The 20,833-nt window shown below is 39.9% G+C and overlaps 2 protein-coding genes across 2 annotated transcripts in view; both read right to left on the minus strand.

Annotated features, from left to right (window-relative positions):
* LOC110053138 (uncharacterized) overlaps window positions 1-3,554 on the minus strand; it is a 23,870-nt gene extending 20,316 nt beyond the window's left edge. Inside the window, exons 1-4 of the mRNA XM_089281322.1 lie at window positions 3,452-3,554; window positions 571-756; window positions 199-384; window positions 1-16 (exon numbers count right to left, since the gene is read on the minus strand). The exon at window positions 1-16 is cut by the window's left edge and continues 170 nt beyond it. Of these exons, the coding sequence (XP_089137448.1) occupies window positions 1-16; window positions 199-384; window positions 571-756; window positions 3,452-3,464 (401 nt within the window). The 5' untranslated portion in view covers window positions 3,465-3,554. The remainder of the gene's footprint in view (window positions 17-198; window positions 385-570; window positions 757-3,451) is intronic.
* A 4,239-nt stretch (window positions 3,555-7,793) lies between these two features.
* On the minus strand, window positions 7,794-19,292 carry LOC110053132 (uncharacterized). Its single transcript, XM_020759320.2, has 6 exons — window positions 19,192-19,292; window positions 16,310-17,450; window positions 15,298-15,473; window positions 13,758-14,323; window positions 12,681-12,762; window positions 7,794-7,997 (listed from the first exon to the last, which is right to left on the minus strand). Exons 1-6 carry the CDS (start codon window positions 19,202-19,204, stop codon window positions 7,981-7,983), a joined length of 1,995 nt encoding a protein of 664 aa, XP_020614979.2. The 5' UTR covers window positions 19,205-19,292; the 3' UTR covers window positions 7,794-7,980.
* Window positions 19,293-20,833: the final 1,541 nt, after the last annotated feature.

Raw genomic sequence — 20,833 nt, forward strand, 5'->3', positions numbered from 1 at the left:
GATGGTATAGATTTCCCTAGGGAAACAAAATACAGTATACTGTAAGTAGTTATTTGTGTTAACAGTAAGAGTATCAAAGTAATCGAACCAAACTAATCCCATCCTTCATCAACATCACAAGCAGCAATGCATATTAATCAGTACATTTAGTATCCCGTCCATTCTTTGAAAGTCATAACTCACATGAAATGAACAAACCTTTGCGGTTGGCAATCCCATTAAGAGTACCCCAAGATGGGGTATTAGAAGACGGTTTGTCATTGGTATATGAGCCAGTTCCAGTAAAATCATCTGTGGTCCCCTCAGTTCTGTGCTTGACAGAGTCTGAAGCAAACCCAGAAGAAATATATGCCACCTCAGGATTTCTTGATGGTATAGATTTCCCTAGGGAAACAAAATACATTATAATTAGTTATTTGTGTTAACAGTAAGAGTATCAAAGTAATTGAACCAAACTAATGCCTTCCTTCATCAACATCACAACCAGTAATACACACATGTATAATTAATCAATATTTTTAGTATCCAGTCCACTCCTTGGAAGTTATAACTAACATGAAATGAACAAACCTTTGCGGTTGGCAATCCCATTAAGAGTACCCCAAGATGGGGTATTAGAAGATGGTTTGTCATTGGTATATGAGCCAGTTCCAGTAAAATCATCTGTAGTCCCCTCAGCTCTGTGCTTGACAGAGTCTGAAGGAAACCCAGGAGAAATATTTGCCACCTTGGGATTTCTTGATGGTAGAGAATTCCCTATGGAAAAGAAGATAAGTAGGTAATCTTGTTAACAGTAAGAGTTTTAAAGTGATTTTAAAATAAAACTACAAGTAATCTTTTCCTCCACCAGCTTCACAGCCAGCAATTCGTATTACTCAATATTTTTAGTATTCAGTACATTCCTTGGAAGAACATTCAGATCTGTGTAAACTTGTAACTCACGTGAAATGAGCAAACCTTCGTGGATAGCAATCTCATTTAGGGTACCCCAAGATGTGGTATTAGAACATGGTTTGTTATTGGCATATAAGCCAGTTCCAGTTAACGGTAAGAGTATCAAAGAAATTGAAATCGAATCAAACTAATCCCTTCCTTCACTTCATCAACATCACAGCCAGCAATGCATATGAATCAATATTTTTAGCACCCAGTTCATTCCTTGAAAATACATTCAGTGTTTGTAACTTGTATTCTTTGATTTACAGATGAACTTTAGGAGGGACTGAAAGGGAGAACACTCACAGGGTTGCTGACAGCAACCTTGCTCCTTAGTTCTTTCCGTAACTAAAATTGCCCAACTGTGTCAAATGTGAATCATGCTCTTATCACGGGACTAATCCCAACAAACTTTAGCCCATTCCTAAGGAATAGCTCTGACTTAGGCTGCATTTCTCTGGAGTGATCTGGATCAGGATCAGTGATCCAAGATCCCTCAGTTCAATTGGTACATCAAAGGAACCAATGAATATACCCTGATCACAGATTCATCAGTTCCTTTGATGAACTATGATGCGAGTGATCTTGGATCACTGATTCTAATCCAAATGTGATCAAAGGATTCACCCTTATACTGCAACTGCTCTAAACTCGGTGAGAACAATAATTTTCAACTTTGGGACAAGAACAACATTTAAGACCATTATACATTTCAAAAAGCATTCATTCACTTTTGATTCAGGAATAAATAAGTAATAATGGTTTAATGAAAGTATGTTGGTCATTATTAAGATAAAACAATTCAGTTATTTTAAAGATGATTTCCAGTCCGTACTGCGCACTCTCGAGAGTTTGTTTTCGTTTTTTGTTTTGTGTCATGTAAGACAACAAAATGTGAACATTTTGCAACTGCTTACATGAAGTACATTTAAAGTTTCATGTCAACTGCCATTATCGATGCAAAGCTTTATGCTTTGTTCTTTCTCATATCACTTTATGAATCAACTTTGCAGCTGTAAAAATCAATGAAGCTGTTGGGAAAAGAATTTGAAAGGCCTCAAAGATAAGGTATGTGGTTTGTAACAAATAACATCGATTCCCATTCCATCAAGTGAGAACTTATAATGTTTATAGACATTACAGTGCTGAGACTGTGCAGTACGGACTGGAAATCATCTTTAAATCACACTATAAAGACTTTTTCCTAGGCCTAGTTTTCAAGGAGGTTCATGGGGTAACCCTAGTGCTCTGAGCTATACATACCAACAAATTTATGCACACCCAGAAGGTTACCCTACTGTGGCTGGACAAACATCCAGACCAGTCGCATGTTACCTAACCTAGACATCAATAAATTTAGTGTCCAAAACAATTTTTGTTTTAATTAACTTATCAGTTCTAATAAAATCATATTTCAATTTCCATAAGTGCAGTCAGATACCAGACTGAAGATTGGAATCAAATCTAGAATCAAGTCATTGTGACCAAAGCCTAAAAGCCATGTTAGAATATTGATATATAGAGCGTGGCCAGCCTGTTAAGTTTAAATTCCAATGCCCTTAAATTTTATTTTAAAATCGGAGCAACTTCACAATAAATGGGTAAAAAGAATTGTTGTCTGTGGTCTGCAGTGGACTTGCAAAAAAATATTTTAACAACTTGAAAAAGCTTAGCTTAGTTAAAATTTTCGAATGACCAAGGATTGAACTGGTAAGATGAATTTCACAAATCTAAAACAAATGCAGTTAAAAAAAAAAATTGTACCGAGGCTTGAGTCAGCGCGTTCGAGCTTCAGTTTCGTTTCAATAGATCGTTTTCATGGTCACGCAATAAAAAAAATAAATCGAAAACCATCCAGTGGAAAAAGCTAAGAAATTGTGATGGTATAAAAGATAACTAAATAACACACTTCTCCAAGTTTTAGGCCTGTTTTAGGCCCCAAACTTCAGATATTCGTCGAAATGTCTCGCAAAAATTTACAGAGCCCTGTATGGAAACGCCATGTTGCTGTACATCCGCGGAAAACAGTGTAAACATCTGGAACTTTCTTTGGCTATCTAGGCGACTGACTATCAGTATTGAACAAAAAAGCATTCACATAGGCATTTTTCCTAATGCGCTAACTTCTAAAAAGGCTCAAAATCATGAGATAAGTATATATTTCAACAAACTCGATCGTGGCCTTGTGTCACGAACTCCATAGCACTGAAATTCAAAATGCTCTGGTTTCCAAACGAAGCACGCTATTCAGCTGTGCAATTGTAAACAGATATAAATACACCGCCTCTTATACCTGATGAGGATAAAAACTTTGGTGGCTTTTTAGTTTCGGACTTTAGAAAGTGTTGACGTCACGTGAAAACGATCTATAACGTCCAGAAGAAGGCAAAACGAAAAGCCGGCGTCACTTCACACGAAAAAATCGAGAGCACTCGAGAAGCGATCGCTGCAAGTTATCCGAATACAGTGTAATTAATTCAACTTCCTGTCAGTGACTCGGTGAAAGATAACATACCTGGTGCTAACATTGTGGATTAGTGCACCTGTAGTCCCAGTTCCACAGCTCAACATTTTGCTTTGTGAAAGAACAATTTGGAAGAAAACCGCCATCTTGCCCGTGAGCGCCAAATGCGAAAGAGCCTGGGCAGCGCACATTTTGGCGGGAAACTAAACCAAAAACAAGTCGATCGCAGTGTCATCGGAATGTCAACGACAATCGCTCCAAACACCTGCCAGATATTAATTGGTTATACCTTTGGCTACAATTGATAGCGGTGTCTTCAAATCTGTCTATAATACCGTTCCTGTGTTCATTTGGCGCTATTTCAAGTATCAGCAAAACGTCCCATAATTACCGTAAATCCTCGAATTAGCGCCGCCCCCCGTCGCTCGAGTAAACGCCCCCTTCGAATAAGCGCCCCTCCTACCGGCCAAAATTTGAAATAAGCGCCTCGCCTCGAATACGCGTCCCCCTCGCCTTCGCCTATTTTGTGAACGAGTACTGAGTCAACAAAGGATGTATAGTTTTCGTCGTGTAGTATTAGATTTGTACATTGTTTCAGTTTGAGAACACGTTAAGTGAACACGTTGAACGCGTTAAGTACTAACGGCGCTGCAATTTAAACTTAAGGTCAGCTTTTTATGCCGATAAACAGCTTATGTTGTTGTTTACGCGCAGATGTATTTAAAAAAAAAATGATCATGTCAGGCCACGATTTGGGAAAAATTAAATAAGCGCCCCCTTCGATTAAGCGCCCCCCTCGAAAAAGCGTCCCCATCTTCGCCTAAATTTGAAATAAGCCCCCCGGGCCCTAATTGGAGGATTTACGGTATATATAAACACACCGTGCAGGGGAGGGAACGGCATGTTTTATTTTGAAGACTTCGTTCTTCACCATATTTTTTGTGGTCATAGAGTTGTACGAAAATAAACTTCTAATTCAGTGGAGTACACCGTGAAAAGTGTCTTTCCAAAAAGCGTGAAAACAAATTATGAATTTTGAAATGCAAAGTTGAGTTTGAGATCTCGTGAAAGACCCTCCGCCTGTGTAACTTAACGCATTAAATAATAATTATCAGGAGCATATTACTGTAATTATATAATTAACTGCGTCATGCCAACGTCATCAATAGTCTTCTAGTATAATTAATTGATGTTAAGAAACGACTGATATTTCCGACGTCAAATATTGTATCCGAGCCAACCTAATACTGCGTTTCGCTCAAACCTTTCAGATCAAGCGCGTGCAAGAAACTTTGCGCGTTTTCTATTTTTTTTCTTTTTTTTTTTTCTAAAGCTGTTTTGCGCGCACATTTTTAAGTTGCGTTCTTACACCACTGAGGAAGGGGGAGAAAACAATCTTTCCAATTGCTGATCGTTGTTTGGTCTTATGCATAATTTTAGCACTTTTCAATCCTACAACTTCAAAGTATTATTTTTGTCGGCGGGTGCGCAAGCTACCTTCGCGCGCGAACTGGAGAAATAAAAAATGCTCGCGCAGCTGGTGTTATGGCTGTCTGTTTTGAAAAAACGAATCTGAATCTATTTGAGTACTGGGAATAAGGTTACCAAAAAGTTACTTGTTCCCGACATTGCCACAGCGAATAATTACAATTATTTCGTTGAGGTTGAGCTATCGACAAATCTATAAAACAAAGAGGGTTGATCTTGGCTTGTTGTCGGTTGTATTTCACACGCGCAATTCGAATCATTATCCGGCATATTTGATCCAGACAAACTGTTTCAAAATAGCCGTTTGAAAAGAAACAGACCACTTTTCATTATTTTGTTCTCTTTTTCAAGGCTCAAGGAAGCTTTTATTTTCTCTTTTAAAAACCTGGCTTTTGTCGCCAATTCCCGCCAAATCAGCCACCCCTTATGCAAAGACGGCAACGTGGAAAAGCAAAAATTAAAACGAGAGAAACTTGAAACGCTTTGTGAAAACGCAAAGATTCAACTTACCGGGAGTAAGGAAGGCAAATGTGAACGCAATCAAAACGATCCAAATCACTCTCATGTCATTTTCCAAGGTAAATCAACGCTGCTAAAAAACTGCGAAAATTTCCGAATGAAAACTGAGCTTTAACGTGACGTCATAAAGGTTAATAACCAAAATCAACAGTAATTAACAATTAATTATAAAGTAAGTAATAAGGGACCTTAGTAGGTGCCTTTTATAATTGTATCATGTTTTCCCGAATATTTACCCGCTCGGTGCTGCATTTATCTGCTGACAGAAAAGTCCTAGCGTGGTTTCAAAATTTGAAAGTCGACAATATCCAGAGCTTTATAGTCATGTTTAGCAAGAATTGCCCATGGACGGGGGGGGGGGGGGAGGGGGCTGGGGGTAGGGGGGTTTCCACATAAAAACGTTGGGAATGCTCATTGTCTCTGGGGTACAAATCAAGGATTTTGGTCTCACTTAGGGGGTTCATGACGAAACATCACTAGTTTTAGCTGTCAAAGTATCTTTTAGGGTGCACTCGAAGAAATAATAATAATCAAATGCTCTTATTTCCGTTTTTAAGATCGATTTCCGTCGGTTTCTCAAGTCCGGTCTACAAAAGTGGGCTCTTTTAATGAACAGTGGCTGATAATTAAGCATATTCCGTTTTAAGTGGCATCTTTTAAAGGTCAAATAAAATTCGAGCGACGCCCAGATTGGTTTCCATTACGGGTGAAGTTCAAATTTGCCGACAAGCATCCCGGACCATTTCATATGGAAGTCCTCTCCACCGGCCCCGGAAAGAAGTGGCTTACTCCATGACTGCATTACACTTTTATTTATGTAACCTGTCACGTGCTGAAAAAATCGCGTGAAACTGTTCGAGAACATCATCTATTTTATGGCATAAGAAGTAGTTGTCGTAATGTTTTTAAGCAGTTATCTTCATCTGCATGTATGCTCGGTAGACAAATTCCTCGACTTTTCGTTAAAGAGCGTTACTTAACAGGTAGCTTGATAACATTTTTTAAAAGTTCACTGCTTAGAAGAAGAAAAATACTCATTGCGTAACGCAAGCGTAACGCAACCTCAACGCTAGCGTAACGCCGTAATGTATACTCAAGCACAACCTCGTTCTCACGCTCCAATCTCTTCTTGGGGGGACCGGAAGAGCCGATAGGCCCCTGGGAACGAGACTGACTCAAGCGACGCTTACGAAACTTCAGACCCAGGCCACAAGCAGTGAAACTGCAGGCTTTCATGATACTCGGAGACTAGAATGGAAAAGCAAGCTTTTTGTTATCCGTACATTTTCTGTATAAACGGAGAGTGACTGCGCACACAGACCTGCACAGTCTCGTTTTGAGAAACTGCATTATTTTTAGGGAGCAGGGGCCCGTTTCTCGAAGGTCCCGCAAAGTTTTCGCACCCGGAAAGCCATAGCAAACTCTCAAACCTTATGATTACGGAGCTGTTTTATTCACATATCCTTAATGTGAACAGAGGTTCCCTTCATACAAGAAGTTTCAGGCGTATACACTTCTCCGTTTTTAGATACAGATGAACTAAAAATGGCTTTACGGGCCTGAAAAGTTTCCGGGGCTTTCGAGGAACGGGCCCCAGGGCCGGGTTGTTCGAAAGCCGGTTAACGCTAACCCAGGATTTAAAGTTAACCGAAGCATTAATTTTTCTTGTATAAAAATGTTTTTTACCGCTCACGTTTTGTGTAGTTTGAGCTTAGTCAAGCTCAAAACTGGAGGACAAACATTAAAAACAGAAAACCTCACCGAAAAGTTACAAAACGGAAATTAAAAATTCTTGCTAATCCTGAGTTAGCTTAATCGGGCTTTGAACAACCCGGCCCAGAAGACCTAGGCTCGATTACCAGCCGCTGTTCGGGAAAGGAGCCCTTATCGGGGAGTAACGTAGACAAGCAAACAAACGAACAAACTTGTCTCACATATTAAAAACACGTACAATTTTCTCTAATTGCCATTAATGTGTCTTTTTGTATCAGCATATCGAATTAAAGTTAACGCTAAAAACGTAACAGGCCTGTTCCTCAATGCTAAGAAACCGAAGCCTCTCGCTTGTTACCATAGTGACTAGGAGTAATGATACCTCAGGAGGAAGAGCGGAGGTTACCCCAGGTATCACAGTTACCCTGGGGGTCCTCTCAATTTTACTTGCTCCATTATACTAGTTGGTCAAAAATGCAACACCACATAACCCGTATTCTAGGGTTTCTTAATCCGAGGCCAGGGTGCTAGCCCCCTTCTCCCTCTCCCTCTCCCTCTCAATAGGGAAATTGACCCCCCCCCCCCCTCCCACTAGTTCTTCTGAGTGAGGTATTTGAGTCTACTCTTGTGAAAATGTGAAAAAGGATTCCAGGAGAAAAATATTTAAAACACATTGCGTGAATAAATTTATTATCGGAGATTTTTCCATGCAGTGGAATGTATTCATATCTCATGTTTTTGTTACTGTATGCATTTACATTGTGGAGTCGAAGCGCTTGTAACAAAAACATAAATGGTGAAGTATTAAATTAAATACTCTTAGTCGGCAAAGAGACCCGTGTTCGCATATCAAGCACCAGTCATTCAGCGGTCAAATCTGACGAAAAAAAGGAAAAGATAACTGTCAGTTAATAAACTAAATCAATCTAACAAACTAAAATTAGTTAGGTAAGCCTCCTGGGGGCACCCAGAAATCTTTTTAGGCGTGTCTGGCCCACATCCCAAGACCCTTACCGTATTTAGGTCCGAAATCTGTAATTTGCTCCAAACTAGTTAAGACCTGACCAAAAATTCGAGGGTCTATTTAAGACCTGACCCTTAAATTAATATCCCTGTTTTCAGACCTGCCTTATAATAAGCTCCCTAGGTAGGATAACTTGTTAAAAAACGTACCCAGCTCAAGACTAGAGTGCATAAGCTATACCCTATTTGAGACCATCATGGGCGAAATCGATACCCTATTTCTGCCCAAACTTAACGCTTGACTTTAAAGCTTTACAGTAAGTGAACTTAACTCACTACAAACATTTACAACAAAAAACAAATTATTGGCTAACACTGTCTGGCACTGATAAGTTAATAAAGATGGTGAATTTTCTGTCTGCCTAGCACTTCTTTAGTTTTCATTCGGTAACTAATAAAGTAAACAGAAGAACTGCTATCCCCAAAGCAAGATGAGACCCCCACTCCCCCACCCCTCCACAACTATTGTTGCACAAAGGTAGACATGTAGACATAGACATACACTTTATTTAGACACGGTAAAAACATCAGTTACAAGATTGAGATTAAAAAAAAAAAACTGATTTACATGTTTGCCGTGTTGGAGTACGAAGAGTACAGTTGGCGATTTATATTGTCTCATTTCTAAAGTTAATAAAAGATCTAATGGCTCTTACGTTAGATGGAAGGCTATTCCACAAATGTGCCCCAACTGTAGCAGAAACTACGTTTCAAAAAATCGGCATGGGGCTTAGGCAGAACCAATCTGTTTTCAATATTTCTGAGTCCATAGTGCATGCTGAAGGGTTGAAATATGCCTGCCAGGTACTCCAGAGACTGATCGTTCAAAGTTTTAAACATTAATTTCAATTTCTGCTTTTTCCTTCTGATATTGAAATTATCCGTCCTAGCTTACCGCGGAGGGCGGTAGCGCTAGAATAGTAATCAGACTTGGTGATAACCCTAATGGCGCAATTTTGTAGTTCTTGTAATTTGTCGGCTAACTCGTTGTTGAGAACGTCCCACACAGGACAGCAATAATCGAAATATGGTTCGATAACAGCTCTATATAGCTGTATCTTCGCAAATGAACGGTCTTAACCTTTTAAGTGCACCTATACTAGAGGACATAACCTTGGCAGTCTCATTAACATGTTTGGACCACGACAGATTTTAATCGATGTAGACTCCTAAGGATTTGGTGTGGAGCACTCTATCAATTTCGCGACCTTCAAATTGTATAGTAAGTGAAAGGCCAACGGTGCATGTAGTATCAAGTCTCTGACGTGAACCTACTAACAGTAGTTAATTCGGTTTTCGCAATATTCAGGCTAAGCTTATTTACATTAAGTCATTCATGAAGGTTAGCAAGTTCAGTGTTAAGTGTTGATTCAAGCTCTGGTAAGCTACTGGCGGCGATGCTGTTACTTGTGTCGTCAGCGTACATTCGTGGTAAGGCTTTACTCAGGCCGTTCGGTCGTTAATATAAATCAGGAAAGGAAGGGGACCAATAAGGCTTCCCTGTGGAACACCACAGGTGACAGCACCTGCACCAGACAGCTCAACATAAACTAGACACTTTTGTTGATGATCGCTTAGATAGGAGTCAAACCACTTTAGGGCCCCTTGTTCATTGCCATAGCTAGCTAGCTTTCGTAAAATAATCTTATGGTCAATGGTGTCGAAAGCCTTTTCTAAAATCTAATATGAATATTATACCATTTGTAAGACCGTTGCCAATATTGACAGACCAACTGTTGGAAGCTTCAATCAAGGACGTTAGTGTGCTGTGAAGTGATCTAAAGCCGGACTGACAGTTGGCTAAGAGATCGTTATCATTGAGATACTTGTGAAATTGGTCGTAAATTATTCTTTCGAACACCTTAGCGACAGCAGGAATAATCGAGATTGGCCGGTAGTTGTTATAACGTCTTGTCTTTTACCCTTTTTGAAAATTGGCGTCACTCTAGCTAACTTCCATTCAGTTGGAACAATACCAGAGGAAATCGACTGATTAAACAAGAACGCCAGGGATGGAGCCAGAACACCGGCCGCTATTTTAAGCATCTTGGATGACAAATTATCCAATCCAGTCGCTTTCTTAGTTTCCAGTTCGGACTTCACTGGAGCTACAACTCTTGAAAGAGAAAGTCGTGTTTGTTGAGATAAGATAACTTTGGAACTGTCTCTTGCCAATTCATGTCTAATGTTTACGAAATGGCAGTTAGAGGTTTCCGCCATTTCAGATGCAGAGCTAATTTTCATGTCCCCGATTTCAATATCAGCAATAACTTTCTTCATATGTTGACGAGAGCTCAGCTCATTAATTAGCTGCCAAGTTTTACGGGGATCTTTTCTGTTAGCAGCAAGGTTATCGCTAAAGTAATTACGTTTGGCATATTTAATTGAATAATTTGTTCATTTCATTTCTCGCTACTTTAAAATCAGCCCAGCAAGACGGATTTCTAGTTCGTTCCGCCTTCTTTGTCAGGAAGTCCGTCCCTTTTACTCATGTTAAGTGTTAACTCATACGTAATCCACGGGGACTTCTTGTTTCCAATTCTTTTTTAATCGATACAGGTCGGAAACTGATTTTTACAAACCTCCCACATTTCGTTGGGGTCAGAGAATATACTCATGGCATGCCATTGTCTTAGTTCAATGTCCACTGGAAACTCCTCCTTATTGACCTCCGCATAACCAATTCAAGACTAGAGTGCAAAAAACATACCCTATTTGAGACCAAGACCAACACGGTTGAAACATTATCCCTCGGACGCACAAGCTAACTCATACCCCCACCGTGGTACAAAGGCGAGGCGGGGGTTGATGGATCCCCCCTTGGGTTTTCCTTCTGTTAAGGCACAGTGAAATAAATTGACATTGATTAGATAACCCCGAGCTTGCTCTACAAGTTGATACCATTTTTGTTGGTTATGATGTCACTGTGACCCGCCTTCTTGGATCCGCCATCTTAGATTTTACTATTTTCTTAAAAAGTCGAGAAATAACGGAAATTAACTCATACGTAATCCACGGGGAGTTCTTGTTTCCAATTTTTTTTCGATTTCAAAGGGCATGTTTACTGATACAGGTCAGAAACTGATTCTTCCAAACCTCCCACATTTCGTTGGGGTCAGAGAATATACCAATGGCATTTGATTGTCTTAATTCAAGGTCCACTAGAAACTCCTCCTTAATGAAATTTTTAAAACTTCGAGTACTGATAATCTTAACACACCCGGGCATGGTGTAATCTGTTTTGCGAATTAGATGATCTAACTACGGTGGAACCCCGCCTTACGTGCACCGTTATTACGGCCACTTTATTCTGTCCCGAATAAAAGCCCTTTCAGTCATTTTCTTATTTAAATAACCCCCTTTAATACGGCCACCCCGTTAATACGGCCAGACTTTTGTGGCTCGTTGGTGACCGGATTAACGGGGTTCCACTGTATTTTACGGTCTGGAGTATTAGTTATGCATAGGTCAATTAGGGGCTGAGAATGGGCTGTTACTCTCGTTGGCTACGTAATCAGTTGACTAAGACCAAAAATCTCTCAAACATTGATGAGTTTGGAAGAGTTGCTATCTGCGACACCTGGTAACTGGTTTGTATTAATATCACCGACAAGATAGAGCTCTCGGTTAGAACCATCAATTCTTCCAATTAAATTTTCAAAGTCGTTAAACAATTCAGGAGGAGAGGTGGGAGGTTTATACCAGGTACTAACCAGAAATGGCCAAGAGTGGGGTTTACTTATTTCGACAGTTAAACATTCGAGCCTATCAATTATAAGCTCCTCGCATCCTTTAAAATTAAGGTTACTGCACAGGCAAAAGCAGGCCCCGCCACCTTTTCGACCGTTAATTTGTCTGTCTCGCCGAACAATTTCAAAACCCGGTATATAGACTTCATGGTCGTTAATTGCATTATCTAATTTCGATTCATTGATGGCTAGAATTTCAATATGAACCCTTAAACTGTTAATAGAGGCCTCGATTAAAAAAAAAAAAATTAAACCTACGGTTTTCACCTATCAGCACGGAGCTCTCGATGTCCTCGGACTACCCTACGACAAACTCCTACTGACCATTAATATACGAAATAAAATTCTGACTAAAAAGAGGTCCCAGTTCTGTTCAAATGTAGGCGGCTGCGATTAAGATGTTGATCGGCAGGTATTGCGAATTCTAATAACACTCTGGAGTAGAGAGAGTCGCTATGACAGAGAGAAGTATTTTGTTTAAAAACGCAACGCGTTAATCGCCAGCCGGGGCTTAAACAACGATCTCTAGATCCTAACAATTCATGACATAACAACTGGACCACCGCACCAGTCGCGAATGAGTCATAACAATAAACTGATCACCTTGTAGACTTGTCAACATCACCAATGTTATGTCCAATTTGAATTACTTGTTTCAGTTGTTTGCTCGACCCCACTAGCACTTGTTCTATAAACATTGCCGAGGGTAAATAAAGGTTATATAGATATATACATACCACTCTGGGCAGCATTTTTAGCATCATATGCCTCTGGATCAGGCCGCTTACCTTTGAATTGGGGAAGAAGGTCGAGTATATCAGTATAGCTGTAGGTCGCCCAACTACGTGGCCTTTGTCCAACAAGCATCGCCTGTCATTGTTGAAAAAAAAGTAGGAAAATTGTGAATTGGGCTGGAAGCTTTTGTCAATTGGATGCTAGCATAAAACAGCTGGTGTTGAGCGCATGCTGAAAGCCATACTTCCATTTAACAATTACTTGTGACTTCGAGATTCCTATCATGCACAGAAATCAAGAGCGAACAACTTAATTGTTTTAGATAAAACTACCACTTGTCAAAACGAAAAGAAGCGGCCGCTATTTCGTTAACAACCGCACACTGCTAGGCCACTTACTATCTACTTGACAATTAGATTATGAACTCGAGATTTCTATGAGGTGATAGTTGATGAGGCCGAAGGCCGATTCAACTATCACCTCATAGAAATCGAGAGCGAATAATCTAATTGTTTTAATAGAATTCGTACTAAAATTTACTTCAAATAACGATTTCCAGTTTTTTCTTGATGTATTATTTAACTTTCCGCCTGAAAAAGATCGCTCGGATTGAATTGTCATTTAAAATTGAAGTTGTGTGCGCGCGCGCGCATCAGTATTTTCAATAATTTCAACTTTTTTAAAAGTCAAGAAACCGTAAATGTCCTTCGTTTGGACTTCTCAGGAATTTAATTTTCTATTTGCATCAAAATTTTCCTCCAAAACTTCGGAAAAACGAAAAAAACGTCATTTCCTAGACGACCCCCAGAAGTCAGACAGTTTTGGTTTAGAATAGAGTATAATTTACCGGGGAATTGGCCAGAGGCTTAGTATAAAGAATTTAGTGTAGAACAGGATTCTTTACCCGGGGTCCATAACGGAAATTGAACTTGTAAGTGCCTACATAAGATATCAGTTAAGTTAGCGTATGTTGGACTACGATAGTAAGAGTTTCAGTGTGCCAGCGGCACACCCCAACACAAAGACTAACAAAGTCCCCACCCCCACCCCCCGTCCGGGAGTGTCCCCTTTTTTGGTGGGTGTATGACTGTATTGGTATTGAAAAGAGAAATTGCATTTTGATCTCTGACCTCATCCACTACAGCAGGTGATGTTTCGTACTTCCTCTTACTATCCACAATAACTTTCTTAGCATCTTCAATCTCCTCTGCCAGTGATCTCCGCCTCTTTCCGTCAGAGCGATCCTTAATTGTGCGACGTCTGTCCTTTGACCTTTCCACACTCTTTTGGTGATCAGCGCCTGGCAATATCACCGAACAAGCGGTTTCCAGCTCTTGGAAAAAAGACATGCACCGTGGTTTCTCTCCAGTTGATGACCCAGGGGCAGACGTCGATTGTTTGATCACACGCCGCCTTTCAGAGGCCTTCTTCTCGAACTGTCTGTTCTTTGAATGCCCATCGATAACTGATTTGGCAATAGCGATGCTGTCAGCAAGCGAGGCTCTTCTTTGGGAAGTTTGCTGTTTGATTATCTTCCTCCTTTCCACATTTCGAGGGTCCCTCTTCTTGTCGTCAGAAATAACTTCATCCTTTGTCTTTTTCTTGCTCTTCTTGGGCGCGCTTGTGGTTTGATAAGCTTGCACCTCTCCACGGAAGTAGGCCCGCCTGTCACTCACAGACACATTGCCACTATTTCCTGCCATAAAAAAAAAAAATTGATGATTGATTGAATCTTTTTCACTGTTCTAACGAATGAGATGAATTAACCAAAATTAACAAAACAAAACAAAACAAAACAAAACACAAAACAACAAACAACAACAACAACAACAACAACAACAACAAACAGGATTGACCGAGCTTTGTTCTGTGTATCTCTTTTGTTCTGATTAAAAAACACGCGAAGGAGTAACAAGAGTACAAAAGAAGAGTAGGGTGAAATATCAGTCTGATTTTCTCCAACTGGTACAGTGGAGTAAAGTAGCAGTAAAAGAATAAATTACTCGCGTGTAAACATAAATTATAAATTGCTATGTCCCAGACCACGAACTGAGTATGCCAAAGGAAGCTTACCCTACAGAAGGTCTGTTCTACGGAACAAAATTCCCTCGGAAATCAAACCCTGCCTAGTTAACATGTTTTTAAAACCTCATTCAATGGGAAAGATTACTTTTAATACACTATAAATTAAAGAGAGTTTTATTATATGGGTTTTTAATTGTACGTCAGTTAATTAAGTAGTTCGTTAGTCACTCTAATTGATGTATTCCTATTCTTTGAGCAATTTTTCACACGACTCCTATAGTAGATTGAAGATTCATTGAATCTTCATTACTGTTTTAAGGAATGAGATCACCCAAACTAAACAAAAAAATAAAACAAAACAGGATTGACCGTGTTTTGTTCCGTACATGTCTTTGTTCTGTGTGCAAAGTACACGGGGAAGTAACAAGAGCGCAAAAGTAAAGGGTGAAATAGCACCCTTCGACTGCTTTGACTCCAACTTCTTCAGCACATTACAAGGTAAATTACAGGTACCCTGAGATACTGAAGAGTCTTGTAAATGAAAGTAGATTGACGAATAAGCCCAATAAGACCAATAAGTAAGCCCAAAAGGAAACATATAATGCAACCTAACCTACATGTATTGATTAAAAAATGTTTTTGTACCTGGATTTTGATAAGACTCTGACGTTGGTTCCTGCTGACAGGGTGAGTGGTAACGCTGAGATCGACTCACTGGAGGTTGGTTTCTATCCACTCGCACATTGCCATCACCCAGGCCAGATTCCACCTCTCTCTCATTCAGTCGCTGGGATAACTTTTGATAATATTTTCTCAGTGGCCTGAGCAAAAAATAACAATGCATTAATTAAGTCTATTGAAGACATTAATTTTACTTTGTAATAATACCTGTGTAAGCTGATTACTAGCCTATGAATAAAGCCGCCTCTCATTCGCTCCCGCTACTACGAATGAGAGGCGGCTGTATATGCAGGCTAGCTGATTACCTAGGTGGCAGGGCTCCCCAGGGAAACATTTTGCTTCAGGTCAAGACTTTTGAGACCCCAAGAATAGCGATGCCTGTGAATCCTAACTGATGTAGGATGAATTTTAGCAGAATTAAACTCATCACAAATAGATGAGCTTGGGAACTGGTGCCTGAAAGGTTAGCGGAGGGCAGAAGCCGTATGCGGAAGGGGAGGTATCCATGGCAACCCTGGAAGTGGGAACCACCCCCAAAAGCAGCCGCTAACTGGCACCGTCACACTGATTGAATCAGTGGAAACAACTTACCTGACCCGTACTTACCTAGAGACCAGCAACCAAGAGGGAGGGACGGGAAGGGGCGAGAATCCGCAAAGATTCGCCAAAGTACAAGCAAATGATCCGCAACGATCAGCTGGCAGCACAATATGTGCAATGCAATGTGAGACAACAGCCCTGCAAATCTCCAAAGGGCTGCCCCGCAAGTCATGTACCGTAAAAGGGGAAACTGCTGACTGCATTGGTTTGAGTCTAACTTTGCCTAAATCATATTTAGCCACATTAAATTTTGATTTATTGTGTTAAATACTGAAGGCACTGGATATGTGTAGCTCGTGGTGGTAACAGCTACATGCTTATAACATCCAAACAAAAGTATAGAAATTAAACATTAATGTACATAGTTTTAACTTACCAAGCAAAAGCGAAAAAGGCAGCCATCATTAATACCACCAACAGTCCTCCAAAGACGAATGATATATTTAGAACCCTAACGATTTCTCCTCCACTTTCCTTTTCTGACCTTTTGCTTTTTCCTTTCTTGGTATGAACACCCTGATTACCAAGTGACTCCAATCTAATATTGAGATTTAAATTACCATTTTTCCCATGAGGCATGGGGATACCACTCCAGTGAGAACCAGATGATGCTGGCGTTTTTGCTACCTTCTTTGAGATATTCATTGACAAATAATTCGCGTTTTTTGTCTCAAATTCCTTGCCTTTGGAGGGAAGCTCTTTCATAACAACAGTATTGGGAAGTTTTATGGGCAATTTCAATTTCTCTTTTTCAGCTGTGTCCTGTTCAGGGGCTTCCACCGATGGCACAGATTCTGGGTTATCTTGAGAGGATGATTGAGATCGTTCCGATGGCATTACTTTGGATTCCGCTGCTCCTGGAGCTACCCCAGTATCTGACTCAATACCTGGTGATGAAAATACATTGTGCTTCAATTCAGGCTCATGAGTTTGAGGTGATCCAGCGTCCCACTCAATGAATGATAATGGCACTTTATCTGCTTCTGATTCAAGGCCCACATCTTCAGGTGCAGTGGAGCTCCACTCAGTGTCCGATGACAGATTATCTGTGTCTGATCGAAGCTCCATATCTTCAGGCGCGCTGTTACTCACTTGGTCATGGATCTCTGGACCCTGTTTGTTTGCATTCATAGTAGTCCCATGTATGGACTTTGGTAATCCATGTAAATGAGCATCTCTCACTTTAGGAGAATGACGTCTGGCATCTTTTAGTTCCTTATTAAAAGAAGCCAGTAGGCTTGGTCTCGATTTCAGAAGATGTGCATCTTTCTTGGAAAAATGTTTTTGCAAATGGATGTGCTTGAGCTTCAGCAGTTTGTTCAATTCACTTGACATGAACAACTCTTTGCCCTTTTGAGTCGCCCAAGTTGGGGTATTAGAAGATGGTTTGTCATTGACATATGAGCCAGATCCAATAACATTATCTTTGGTCCCCTCAGGTCTGTGCTTGACAGAGTCTGAAGGTAGCCTGGGAGAAATATTTGCCACTTTGGGATTTCTTGATGGTATAGAATTCCCTAGGAAAACAAAACATAAGTAGATATTTCTGTTAACAGTAAGAGTATCAATGCAGTTAATTGAATCAAACTTAAATCCTTTCCTTCATCAACATCATAGCCAGCAATGTGTATAAATCAATAATTTTAGCACTCAGTTCATGTGCTGGAAATACATTTTGTGTTTATAAATTCCATTCTTCAATTCATGGATGAACTTTCAGAGGGACAGAGAGGAAAAACATTTGTGAATTTACAGGGTTGCTGCCAGCAACTTTCTTCTCCTTAATTCTTTCAGTCACTTAAACTGTCTGTCTGTGTTTGTGGATCATGTTTATACCATGGCCTTATCACAACATACTTTATTTCATTTCTTAAAGTAATAGCTCTGACTTGGGCATATTCCTTTGGGGTGATCTTGACCTGGGGTAGGGGAGAGGGTACTCCCTTTATGGGCTATATAAGTATGTGAGGCCCCAGAGGGTACAGCATTTCAGCTGTTTTGGTCATAAATAGGGTATTGATTTAGCCCTTTTGGTCTTTTAAAATAGGGTATGGTTTTTGTACTCTAGTCTTGAATTCAGTATGTTTTGTAGAGTAAACTACTTTTTCATCATTATCGATTACACCATAAAAAACAAAAGCACATCAAAAATTATGTTTAGGGTAACTGTGTCCGCTGCAATAGTCATAAATAGAGTATCAATTTTTGGTCTGGTCATAAATAGGGTAGGGAAAATCGCAGATTTTGGTCACAAATAGCATCAGGGTTTTGGGAAGTGGGCTGCACACCCCTATCAAATTTTACAAGGAGTATCCCCCCTCCCCCTCGATCTTGATCAGGATTAGTGATCCAAGATCCTCGGATCATGACACATCAAAAGAACCGACGAATTCATTCTGATCTTCTTAAGAGAATTGTATTAACTATAAGGCAAGTTCAACTGTAAAATCAAGGGCTTGTCAAACATACTCAACTGTGGCAGGTGTTAGTGGATATGGCCTTGATTGACAGACTTAATAACGACTTTTTAGTAGGCCTAGTTTTCAAGGAAGTAGGTGACCCTAACGCTACACAAATTTACACAAACCCATAAGGTTATCCTACTACTACAGCTGGACAATATAAACCTGTCACATGGATTGTAATAAATCTAGTGCTTGAAACAATTTTTGTTTTAATCACTTTGAGTCTTATCAGTTCTAATAAAATGATATTTTAACGTTCATAGTCTCACTAACAATAACACTAATCAAAACTAGAAATCAAGTCTTCCAGTGAGAGAGCCGAAGTAGCATGTTAGAATATTCATATATGGAACATGGCCTATTAAGCTTGACTTTCAAGGTCTTTAAATTTCATTTTCAAATCGCAGCGTCTTCAGAATAAATGGGTAAAATATTGTCGTCCGTGATCATGATCTGCAGTGGGCTAGCAATTTAAAAAAAAAAAAACCTTAAAAGCCGAAGCTTAATAAGTTAGGTTCAAATTTGGAATGAACAAGGGTTGAACTGACAAGATAAATTTCAGAAATTTAGAAAAATAAATCAACAATTCGAAGTCTTGTATTGAAGTTACAATCAGTGCGCTCCAAATTTAGTTTCAGTAACCGAGAAAAACAAAATGAAAAACGGTAGCATCACACGAAAATATCAAGAATCTTTTGATAAATTATGGAGCACTCGACGAGCGATCGCAGGTTATCCGAACAATTAATTCACCTTTCTGTTATTTACACGTGCACGTTGAAGAATAGCATACCTGGTGCTAACATTACAGATTTCTGGGCCTAGAGTTCCACACCAAAAACTCCACATTTTGCTTTGTGAAAGAACCATATGCAAGAAAACCGCCATATTGTCCGTGAGCGTCAAATGCGAAAGAGCCTGGTAGCGAACATTTTGGCGCGAAACTAAACCGGAAGTCGATCGCCAGGGATCACTGGTGAAGACCCAAATCTTTGGTTGCGTTTCTTTAAGAAAATCCAAGATTGGTTTCTTAAATCCGAAAGCATCCGAAAACAGATTTTGCGTTTCTCTACTAAACAGGTCAATCCAGGATCTCTCGGATCATGGTGCGTCCAAGAAACCGAAGAATCCACTCCCAGAGCGCGCAAATAGGAGAAATCACAAATGCTCGCGATTGGCGTTCTTGCTGACTGTTTTGAAATTACGCATTTGAATCTCTTTGAGCGCTGAGAATAAACGTTACCGAAAGATACCTGTTCTCGACTCATTGAATTAGCGAATAATAGAAGTTACTTCCTGGTGGTCACGCCATTGATCTCTCCATCAAACAAAGAGAGGTGATTTTGGCATGCATGTTTTCGGTTGTATTTCGAACGCGCAATTCAAACAGTATCCTTAGAATTTAGCTTGAGACAAACTTTTTCAGTAATTGAAGCCTTTAGAACAGACCAGAGCACTGTCCATGCTTTTTTTTTTTTTTTTCAAAGCTGGAGGAAACTTTTATTTTCTCTTCTAGAACTTCCACTTTTGTCGAAAATTCCCGCCAATTCAGTCACCCCAGCTGACGGCAGCGCAGGAAAACAAAAATTTACGCGAAAGTAACTTGGAACTCTTTGTAAAAACGCAAAGATTCAACTTACCTGGAGCAAGGAAGGTAAATATGAACGCAACCAAAACGATCCAAATCACTCTCATGTCATTCTCGAAGGTAAATGAACGCTGCAAAAGAGACTGCGAAAATTTCCGAATGAAAACTGAGCTTTAACGTGACGTCATAAAGGTTAATAGCCAAAATCAACAGTAATTGACAATAAATTGTAACGTAATTATCAAGGGGCGATGCTAAAGGCCTTTTAAAGTATCTTTTGCCGTATATTCATTTGCTTGATACGTCTTTCTGCTGCAAGAAAACCCTATTGCGGTCCTCAACTATGCCCGGAGCGCTACCATCACATATAACACACGCTATGTTATAACATTGCATTACACGTTAATTAACGGTTGTGGTTACATTACGGGGGATTGAAAGATACTTTATGTAATCTGTTACATGATGAAAAAATCTCGTGAATCCTTTTCATAAAATCCTTTATTTTATGTTATACGAAGTATTCCTCGAAATGTTTTCAAGCATTTATCTGCAGATGCATGCACGGTAAATAAAATTTTTGACTTTTAGAGTATTGCTTTAACGCTAGCATTTAACGGGTAGCTTGATAACATTTTTAAACGTTCACTGCTTAGAGGAACAAAAAAACACTCTGCGTAACGCGAGCGAAACGCTGTACTGTATTCTCAAGCCTGTGGTCCTATCTCTTCTTGAGAGTCAAAGATAGGTGCCTGGGAACGAGTTTGACCCAAGCAAAGCTTACAAAACTGCGGACTCAGGCCACGAGCAGTGAAACAACAGGTTTTCATGCTGTCGGAAATAAGCT

Source organism: Orbicella faveolata, unplaced genomic scaffold (assembly GCF_042242905.1).
Source record: "Orbicella faveolata isolate gen_17 unplaced genomic scaffold, um_ofav_v1 contig_48, whole genome shotgun sequence".
NCBI classification, from domain to species: domain Eukaryota; kingdom Metazoa; phylum Cnidaria; class Anthozoa; order Scleractinia; family Merulinidae; genus Orbicella; species Orbicella faveolata.

What these genes read in the sequence shown, in the direction of transcription:
- LOC110053132 (XM_020759320.2), bottom strand. An exon ending in GCCTTTTTCGCTTTTGCTTG is followed by an intron (nt 15,474 to 16,309) that starts GTAAGTTAAAAC and finishes TTTTTTGCTCAG; the next exon opens with GCCACTGAGAAAATATTATC. An exon ending in CACCTGCTGTAGTGGATGAG is followed by an intron (nt 12,763 to 13,757) that starts GTCAGAGATCAA and finishes CAACAATGACAG; the next exon opens with GCGATGCTTGTTGGACAAAG.